Genomic DNA, 10,670 nt, shown 5'->3' with positions numbered 1-10,670 from the left:
AATAAATCTTCAGTGAATATTTTGAGAATGCTTCTGATGGTATGAAGGGGCTGAGCAGAAAATGACTGGCTCTAAGCCTCCCCCCCCACTCCCCCAAAATCTCAGGACAACAGGTTCTGAGCTGTCAGTCAAGCTTTTAGCCTTTAAATGGGGGTGATGTTATGTGCCTTCCAGAAAGCACAACTGCTGTTTTGTTGCTGTTATTTCTTTGCCTATGGCAGGCGTAGGCAACCTTGGCTCTTTTATGACTGGTGGACTTCAACTCCCAGAATTCCTGAGCCAGCATGGCTCAGCTTAGAAACCTCTCCCTTTCCCCTCAGCATGGTTGGCTCAGGAATTCTGGGAGTTGAAGTCCACGAATCATAAAAGAGCCAAGGTTGCCTACCCCTGGCCAATGTGGTTATTTGCCTGTCTTCCTCCTCCTCCTCCTCTTTCAAGATCTTAGCTATTTCAATAGCCATAAAAGACTGAGGAAAGTAATATCAAGTGCCAATTGTTCTTCTCCTATTTATTGATTTCTCATTTGCTAAAAGCACTTTTTCATATTTCTTTTGTTCTAGATATCAAATACAGAACAGCTAATAACACCTAAGACATTCTTGGATCTCCCACCACTTTCCAGCGTTTTAATGGCGGTTATGAATAAATCAGCAAATGTGGTTAGGTAAGCTCTCTTTTAGGTGGGGATGCTTAATCCAATTTGTCTGTTTTCCCACAGTATTGTTTCTGTCCTAAGGACAGATTTTGTCTTCTTCATCTGATACCCTGTTGATGACCTCTTGTGCTACCTTCTTGGGTGATTACTCAATTCTAGCATTAGGAAAAAAAGATTTGACAAAGCAAAGGAAAAATTAGAGCAGTTAATACTCAGTGGGTGTGCTATTGACCAACTTGTATGCAGTTCTCGGTTTTGAGTTGGATTTTTATTTTTTGAACTATTGAATATATTCTACAGATACTTCTGGAATCTCATAATTGCAGTCTACTTGCAGGTAGCCCTTTCTTAAAATAAGAGCTGCAATTTAGTAGTGTTGGTAGTAGTTTATATTAAAGATTCATTAGCTACTAAAACAAGAGATTTTAAACATTCAAGCATTTTTTATTACATTGAACATGAAAATTGGAAGCAAAGGGACCCTTGAAATAATACAGAGCAATGTTTCAGGATAATTGATTCTATAGTTGTACAAAGACCTCCATTTGCTATACTCTGGAATATAAGCTGTTGATAACATTATCAAGTTTTTAGATTATCTGTGATACTATTCCAGCCAATTAGGTCATGCTTCAAAGCTGAGCACTCTGGGTAGGGCAGTTTAAGTACAACAGCGAGTGTCTGTCATTTCTCTCTCTCTTGCTCCCTCACTTTTTCTTTTTCTCTCTAATATAGTTTTTTTTAATTGAAAGGATGTTGTAAACTTACTTTTGATGCTTCTAAAGCATCAGTGCAGTTAATAAACCTGGAATGCTATTCCCTCCATCTGAATATAGCCTTTAGTCTTTGGAGACATGCTCATTTTGTGATTCTCAATTCCAGAACCCCATATTTTTCAAAAGCAGAAATTAAATTCTAGAAATAAAATGCCTTCTATTTTGTCCCATCCCCTCTTTCATATATTTTAGAAGAAGAAGAAGCAGTAGAGATCATAAAAAGGAAAATATTATGGCTTGTAGGCTAAAGGTGGAAGCAATGTCTTTTGAGGAAGAACTGTGCTTCAGAAGGTTGCTGAATGCAGTAATAGGAGAGCAAATAATAATAATAATAGAAGTAAATGTCTAAAGTCTTTAACAGTCTTATGAAGACTTCATAAAAGGTTCTAAAATCTAAAAATTCTGCAAGGTCCTGAATTCATATTTTGACAGTTAATCTTTTTGTCTTTATTTTCTGTATGGTTCATGTTTCTGTATATTTCATGCATATTTTATTCAGGTCTTTCCTAAATGAATTATTGGAATACATTGAGTCTGAAGAATCTGAAGGAATTATTAGCCTTACCACTAGTGTGTATATTGTTGCTTTAATTAAAGGTGAGTAATAGCCCATCTCTGTAATCCAGTGAAGTTGTATGAACTTAATTCCAGTTTCTAGATTTCTAAAGTATTTTTGGTGGTTCAGGGTGAAGGAATTCGGAAGTGATTTCTTCTTGCTTCACTTCAGGGAGAACCATGAAATTTCACTAGGCCAGTGATGGCAAACCTTTTACAGACTAAGTGCCCAAACCACAACCCAAAACCCACTTATTTATCGCAAAGTGCCAGGGCCGCATCAGCATTGTGGTGCCCTCAGGGGGGGCATAGGGGCATGGCTCACTGGGTAGGCATGGCTGCGGTTGTCACGGCAGACTGGATGGGCGTGCTGGGGTGGGCATGGGGGGATGCCTGTAGGGGCCGGGCAGGGTCGGGAGAGATTCAGGGGGGTCTCTGGCAGGTGGGGCGGTGGGTAGGAGGCCCAGTATAGATGGGGGGAGGCACACAATCCTAGCTGGGACTGGGGGGCCATGGCGCTAATGGGGATCTGGCTTTCCCTTCTCAGGGTGGCCTTTGGTTTGCTGGGCGTGGGCGTGCTCTATCACCTCTACTCAAGCTTGCTAGCTGGCCACTTCACTTCCTTTGTGCTGGGTGGTGCTGCTGCTCCGGGTGGCAGTGGCGGCCTAATGGACCTGCGCAAGCTGCTGACAGTAGTGGCACGTGTGCCCACAGAGAGGGTTTTGAGTGCCAACTCTGGCACGCGTGCCACAGGTTCACCACCACTGCACTAGGCTCTGAATAGGATCGGTAGCATTCATTTTAAATGATATCCCTTTGGGTGAAATAACGAGATTTGCTACATATTCCAAATTATTTGGCAAAATGAACACCTAAGTGGACTGGGACATGCTGCAGAAAGATTAGGCACATAGTCTTTAAGAAAAGTATACAAAATATTTGTATAAGCATTGATAGACAATGAAATGAACCTTCACTCTTCTGAAACACATATAGATAATCCTCGATTTATTACTGTAATTGAAAATGCAATTTCAGTTTTAAGTTCTGATGGTTGTAAAATGGGTCATCATATGACCATGCACATGCAGCAGTCATTGAGCATGGTGGTTGTAAAGTGAACTCATTGTTCATTATGGGGCGATTTTTGCTGGAAACTTAAAGTAATAAGAGGAAGAAGAAGTATTATGTATGTTTGCTGTCTTGGTTAATTATACTGTGAAGTAAAAAAGACGGGGTAAAAATCTAAATTAATGCTGGTTTCCAGTAAAAATATAAATTTCAGTCACATAACTGTGGGTTGCTGCAAATGGGCATAAAGCAGATTGGTTGCAACCTGTTGTAAGTTGAAGACTACCAGTAATAGATTTAGAACATATTGCTATTTGAGAAGAAGAGAAATCTTGAATTTTTAATCTGCAATAGAGAACAAACATATTTTTCTTTTCCAATAAGACTCAAAAATCTTCAACATCATCATGCATTTTTCACAGGTAAACAAAAACCTTCCTATATGAATGCCATTGCAGCTATTCTTCAGAAAAAAATAATGATGCACAGCGAAATGACCAAAGAAGGCACGGAAAGGTAATTTCAAGGGATTATGTTTCTTTAATGCTCTATTTTATATACTTATTTGTACTGGGTTGGGGATAATGCATGGTTTCTGTACTGTTAAAATGAGGCAGTAGTGTTCATAGCTTAGTATCATTGGTTTTATGTGCAATAACAACAACCGTATTTTTTGAATTCACTTATCTTATTTGAAAAATAAGGGATGAATTTTTAAAAAAAATTTAAAAAAAATAATTTTTTTTTAAAATTCATTTGCTGATTCTAAATTGGCAGACTGATACTGAGTTTTCATCTAGAAACTGAGCAGTATATATGATTAAATGCATGTGAAGCATATAATTCCTTTTAATAAACTATGTTTCTGTTCATGGAAAAAAATTCACCTCCTTTTGCTGCATTAGAGAAGAAAAAAGAAATGTTTTCTTTTCATTATGTTAAAACCCAGTTCAGCGTGGTAGCTCAGTACAGTCAATGACTTGTTAATACAAATAACAAGCTAGCTGTCCCACATCTGAGCTTTTTCTACATTTGTGAACTCCTAGGAATCTCAGCAATGGCCATGTTGGATGGAGAATTCTGGCAGTTCTGTTTCCACAAGTTGGGAAGACCAGATTAATCTGCCATGTTCTTCCACTTTGATTTAATTGGAAACGTGAACTCACACACTGATTTGCAGTTTAAAACTGACTGAGTGACTGAGCCAATCAGGAATATTTTTAAGAATCCTTGCTTAGCATTTGTGAGCTCAGCCATTATTTCAATGTTGTAAGAAGTTTGAAATCCCTTGGCGACTTTGGATCCACCAAGGTCAACCAATATCTGTTTAGAGCAGGCTTATCAAACTGCCAGCCCACAGGCCAGATGCACTATATTGAAATCGCGCCCACCCCATTGCCGGCAATGGGGGAAAAAGTCACGATACATTATGCGATGTCATGTGACACGAGTTTGACATGCCTGATTTAGGGGCTGTTTTATGTTGATCATTGCATACAGACAGTGACATTTATCTGGAGATGCAGTGTGAAATAGGTTTCATGGACAGAGCTTCTGCTTATGGCATGCACACAACAACTCCCATCTCTTCACAATAGTTTTTTCACCTGCTCTTACAAATGGATGAAATCCATAATTAGGAACAGGAGATATAAGCCTTATACTTATTGCTAATAATGGCACAATAAAGTAATTACTTCTTGGCGATAATTCTGTGTCAGTAGTTATTATAGCTAATGAGGAATAAGTGTACTTACTGTCATTCATACCTTATAAAGTTTTTTCACTATTCTTATTTTTCAGACTGCTCTGTGAAGCTGCCTTGGACATTGTGAATAAAATGCTATGAAGACAATGGGATAGAAGATATATTTAAAACTTTCCAAAGAGAACCATATAATGTATAGTTTTTTTGTCTCAAGTAAAAAAGAATATTCTTTTGACTGGTTTTTCTTTGAAATATTTTTTGTCGTAGATTAAAAAAAATCAGTGTGGTTCAAAATTTTTAATCAATACAATTGATTTTATTAAAGGTGCACAGATTTTAAAAATGCTAGTATTTTATATTGTAAGTGCTTGTGTTATTCCTTGTACATATATTTTAAAGAAGATATGACTAAACTTTTGGGTTGCCTGGATCACATTAAATGAATTGTCTTAGCCCACATATAAAGTATAAAATATAGTGAATGTATATAAATATTGCTAAAATTACCTAATAATGTTACAAGTTTAAGTAGGAGATAACCAGGCTGAGCCCAAGGGAGGGGTCAAATGTATCATAAGTCTCCAGTCCTTTCGTGCCCACAGGAGATCTAAGTCCAGTCCTCCTTGACTTCCATAAACTCTTATCTAATTTGCTTTGAATGTTAGTAGTTCAGATTTTTGTAGAGGGTACTAGCATGCAAAAAACCTGCATTCATTTGAACCACTCTGGCTCCTGATTCTTATGCTTGACTCTTTATTATCTTGTGGGGCCTCATTACTAGCTGTTCAAAGGTGCATGTGGCCCACAGGTTGGACATTCCTGCTTTAAAGAAATCTGTGCTTTGAATAGTCGGAACTTTTCTCAATCTTATTTTTGAAGAATAGCACAAACTCATAAAGCATCTATTTTCAATTACTAATGCTTAGCTAAAGGGTTGTATATAAAAAATATTGAGTAATTGTGGTTGCTGTTATGATCAGTGGTAATAGACATTTTCATTTCAATAACTGATACTAATAATGAATAAATTAAACTTTGGAGCTATGCAATGTTTTGGATTCATTTTCAAAATAGTGCTTCAAGTTATGTGGAAAGGGGAAAATAGGATTTTTCTACAATTCTTTAAAGAAGCACAGTTAGAACAATTAACCAGTGAAACAACCTGCCTCCAGAAGCTGTGAATGATCCAATACTGGAAGTTTTTAAGAAGAGACTGGACAGCTATTTGTCTGAAATGGTATAGGGCAGTGGTTCTCAACCTTTTTAATGCCGTGACCCCCCCCCCAACCGATCATAAGTCGAGGACTACTCAACCAGTCGTAAGTCGAGGACTACTCAACTGGTGCAGCACCGTTTGCAGAATGGGACTTTTGGTGGGCTCAGCAGGGCAGAGACAGCCTGGACAATTCCTATTGGCTTTTGAAAGCCAATAGAATTAGACTATTCAAGAGAGTCTATTCTATTGGCTTTCAAAAGCCAATAGAATAAAAGGGAGTAGCACAGCTAAGGAAAGGGGGGAAAAATGGCGGACTGCATTGTTTGGCGACCCCGATGAAATGGTCGTTTGATCCCGAATGGGGTCTCGACCCACAGGTTGAGAACCATTGGTATAGGGTTTCCTGCCTGAGCAGGGGGTTGGACTAGAAGACCTCCAAGGTCCCTTCCATCTCTATTCTTTCTGTTGTTATTCTTACACATATATCCAGACGGTTTTTTATAAATACCAGAGCAAACCCCACTAATTCTGTTTCATTCATATTCTCATTTATCTTGACAGCTGGAGCCAGGACCATTATGTACCTGAAATCTCTGCTATGATCCTGCTCTTCGCTTTCTTCACCTCCCCTCCATTGAAGTTTTGTAAGCTTTATTTGAAATTAGTTTAGGAAGGCTTCTAGGCTTAACAGCTCTCACAAAGATAAATTGTTCTAGAATCTAATCCTGATCTGAAATGGTAGTAAGCTTTTCCCACAGTTATCATTTTGTGCCCATCCTTTGAGCTATCAACTTGATCCTTTGATTTTCTATTAATGATAATTGAAGAGTTTGGGAGCCTGGGTAATGTGACCGACTCAATTTTTTGACTTTTTTTTGTGGCAGTCATTAAGCAAATCATCATGGACATTAAGTGAATCCGTGATTGTTGAGTGAAAAACTTGGTCATTAAGTGAACCAATTATTCACAATGATGTGGTTTTGCCATGAACTGGAAGTAACAGCAGTTTTTGGCAAAACTAATACATGATCCTATGATCACAGGACGCTTCCAACAGTTGTAAATGTGGTTGTGCTACTGAGTACTTGAAGTAGAGTCATGTGACCATGCACTGGGGTGGGGCTGACCATTGAAACTTTGGATTTGAACCATATTTCTCCAGTTTTGCATCTGTCTTAACTTCAGTCAGTCATAAGTTGAGAACTACCTGTATTTTGCAAGATTAAACTTGTCCAATTTGCCTGTTCTATGGTGTTCTTCTTTAACTTCCTCAGTTTCTATGGTTTAAAAAGCAATGACTCAGCTTGACCAATTTGGAGTACAGCTGGAATGATTATTTCCCTTGATTTGTAAACAATACTTCTAAGTATGTGCAATTCTCGTCATCTTCACCCTTTTTTTATGACATAAAGAGTATTTCAAAAATCCATGGAGACAACTAGAACTCTAAATCAAAACATCCAGAATTGTTCTTTCTATTGTTTGTAATATGCCTATCTCTTCCTTTTTCTTTTTGTGGCCTTGAATGACAATGGAGACCACTCTGCTTTGAAATGTGTCTATTGTTCATGCTATCAAGAAGAAGCATTGTCTGCAGATTGATAGGACCATTCCCTTTCTCAGCACAACTGCGTGGAAGAATCTTAGCCTTTTTTTTGTTAGTCTAGTTATAGACAGTGTTTGAAGGCTTAGGCTACAAAAAAAATGCCACTATTCGGTGCTTTAAAAAACATCCTTATACAGGTAGTCCTCAATTTATGACCATAGCCAGGATTGGAACATCTGCTGCTAAGCTATATGGGAGGCATATGACTACGCTGATTTTATGTACTTTTTTGCAGTGGCCATTAAATGAATCACAGCAGTTAAGTGAATCTGGCTTGCCCCTTTGACTTTACTGTCAAGAGAAGGTTACAAATGGCAATTAGGTAACCTCAGGATACTGCAACCATAATAAATGTAAGCTGATTAAGATCATATGTGTGCAGGGATTTTGTGATGGCTGTAAATGTGAGGACTGGTCATAAGTCACTTTTTTCAGTGCCATCATAACTTCAGATGGTAGTCAGTTGAAAACTACCTGTAATTGCAAATAGAACAATACAGATGCAGAGGGGAAAAGCTAGATCAAAAATAACCAAACAAGCAAAGATAAATTTTGGAGCCAACTCTGAGAGAGTTGATATGACCTTTCTGCCATCACTGTATCCACTTGAGGTCCAGAAGAGCCACTTAATGTAACTGGAATTTTGTCCCTATCTGATTTAGAATTCTTACTCATTGCAACATTGCATGGGTAAAATCATTTGCACCAACTCTAATTCAGCGGCTGTACTTTTTCAATATAGGTATAGCCCTTGGTTCATCCAATTGCTTCTCTTTGGATGCATTTCATTAGGGAAATTGAAGGAGTTGAAGATGTACAGATCTTCTGTACATATATATTGCTTTTACTGACTATTAGTATTTAGCTAACAAAAAATTATGCAAGTTATCTTGTCTGAGAAGAAAAATCAGTCCAGGCACTTCCAGGCTGGCCATGAAGTTATTTCTTCAGTCCTATAACCAAAATCGTATGTTTTGAGGGGTTCTCAAAATATTCTCACCGATACTCCTTTTTAGGATAAAGCTTTAGAACTACTTCTCACTGGGAAAATTGTGGTACCTGTTAAGAAGGCTGGGACTTTGACTGCATGGTTGTGGTCGTTCTCGTACTGATATCCCCATTAACTCTTCAGTAACTCCAATACAGGTAGCAATAGCACTTAGACTTATATATCGCTTTACAGCCCTCTATAAGCAGTTTACATATTAACCCCAACAATCCGGGTCCTCATTTTACTGATCTCAGAAGGATGGAAGGCTGAATCAACTTTGAGCTGGTCAGAATTGAACTGGTGGCAGTGAACAGTGAGTTAGCCTGCAATGCTGCATTCTAACCACTGCGCCACCCTGGTTCAGGTAGCCATGCCTATTTTATAATAAGGGTAAGAATGAGTAACATCTTTTATGGAAACACAACCCAAAATTAATAAATTCATAACAATTTGGTAGACCTATTGTACCTGTATAGCAACTCCTAGAAGGCTGGAATAGCATGAAGAAATGCACATTCAACGAATGACTTGGCAAATAAAAATCATAAATAGACTTAAGACCACAACTTGGACTAGAATTTCCATTGCTAACCATAGTGGTTGTTAAATGAGTTGTGCCTGATCTTACAACCATTTATGCCACAGTTGTTAGGTGAATCATACGTTCGTGAAATGAATCCAGCTTCTCCCATTGACTTTGCTTATCGGAAGTCTGCTGGGGAAGGTTGTAGATCAGTGGTTCTCAACCTGTGGGTCGGGACTCCATTTGGGGTCGAATGACCATTTCACGGGGGTCGCCAAACAACGCAGTCCGCCATTTTTTCCCCCTTTTTCTTAGCTGTGCTACTCCCTTTTATTCTATTGGCTTTTGAAAGCCAATAGAATGGACTCTCTTGAATAGAGTCTAATTCTATTGGCTTTCAAAAGTCAGTAGGAATTGTCCAGGCTGTCTCTGCCTTGCTGAGCCCGCCAAAAGTCCCATTCTGCAAACGGTGCTGCACCAGTTGAGTAGTCCTCGACTTACGACTGGTTGGGGTCGCGGCATTAAAAAGGTTGAGAACCATGTTGTAGATGGTGATCAGATGTTCCTGGGATGCTGAAAACATAGGTGCCAGTGGCCAAGTGCCCAAATTTTGATCATGTGACTGTCGGTATTGTCTTTTTAAATTGTTAACATTAACAATATTTGGGAGACATAATGCTACACCAGAATATCTCATCCTCAACAATTTAAGATGTGCAGACTTCAATTCCCAAGATTCCTCAGCAAGTATGAGGTTTAGAAACATTCTGCTAGACCAGGGGTCCACAATCCCGGGTCTATGGACCAGTGCCGGGCTGCGGCATGCCAGCAACCGGTCCGCACAAAGCCCCATCCGCGAGATGCAGGCAGCACACAAAACCACGCCCCCTCTGGTCTGCGGAAAAATCTCCATGGAATCGTTTCCTGTTGCTCAAAAGGTTGGGGACCTCTGCTAGATTGCCAATAGGCATCATATTCAGGCAGATGTACTTTTTCTGATTTCTAAATCAGAGAGGAGTCAGATTGGGAAACATTTCCATGGTTTTAAATTTGGTTTCTCCAGGGAGAGAGTAAACTTGCAAATTATTTTCTTAAAAAAATCTTTCATTCCTAATAGTAATTTCTGAAGGGTTTTAGTTAAGGTTGGCTGTGCTGAAAATGTCCTAGAGTAAACATTAAACAGATGCTCAGGTCTGTGGTTAACTCTCACTTATAATTAGCATTTTCATTTAATACAACTCTTAATTCTTCTCTAGATTTTCTCTTAGGTAATTACTACTACACTTTCAGAAACAGGAGACACTCCTTTTTGAAGCTCTCTTGTTACTCCTTTTTCATGACTTTGTGGAAACATCATTTAGCTATAGGCTTGAGGACAAAATATATTGCAAACTAGTGGTAGTTATTAAAAATCAATATTTTTAATACTTCACTGAACTCAATCAAGAAAAATTTCTCAATTTTCCTTCCCTCGGTAAGCTATTTGGCAAGAAAGACAATGGAATGTGCTTACTGACTTAAGGTGCAAAGAGAGTTATTTCTGATGTGGTTTTAATGAGCTATTCAGAA

At 38.5% G+C, this 10,670-nt stretch overlaps 1 protein-coding gene across 1 annotated transcript; it reads left to right on the top strand.

Moving 5' to 3' along the window:
* The first annotated feature begins 539 nt into the window (after positions 1-539).
* LOC120320284 (condensin-2 complex subunit G2-like) lies at positions 540-4,998 on the top strand. Its single transcript, XM_039369881.1, has 4 exons — positions 540-664; positions 1,931-2,028; positions 3,480-3,573; positions 4,861-4,998. Exons 1-4 carry the CDS (start codon positions 630-632, stop codon positions 4,904-4,906), a joined length of 273 nt encoding a protein of 90 aa, XP_039225815.1. The 5' UTR covers positions 540-629; the 3' UTR covers positions 4,907-4,998.
* Positions 4,999-10,670: the final 5,672 nt, after the last annotated feature.

The sequence above is a fragment of the Crotalus tigris genome, unplaced genomic scaffold, assembly GCF_016545835.1.
Source record: "Crotalus tigris isolate CLP2741 ecotype Arizona unplaced genomic scaffold, ASM1654583v1 scf7180000021293.45200, whole genome shotgun sequence".
NCBI classification, from domain to species: Eukaryota; Metazoa; Chordata; class Lepidosauria; order Squamata; family Viperidae; genus Crotalus; species Crotalus tigris.
This window is presented reverse-complemented; position numbering and strand designations above follow the sequence as displayed.

What these genes read in the sequence shown, in the direction of transcription:
- LOC120320284 (XM_039369881.1), top strand. Translation starts at nt 630, where the DNA reads ATGGCGGTTATGAATAAATCAGCAAATGTGGTTAG. An exon ending in AAATCAGCAAATGTGGTTAG is followed by an intron (nt 665 to 1,930) that starts GTAAGCTCTCTT and finishes TATTTTATTCAG; the next exon opens with GTCTTTCCTAAATGAATTAT. An exon ending in TATTGTTGCTTTAATTAAAG is followed by an intron (nt 2,029 to 3,479) that starts GTGAGTAATAGC and finishes CATTTTTCACAG; the next exon opens with GTAAACAAAAACCTTCCTAT.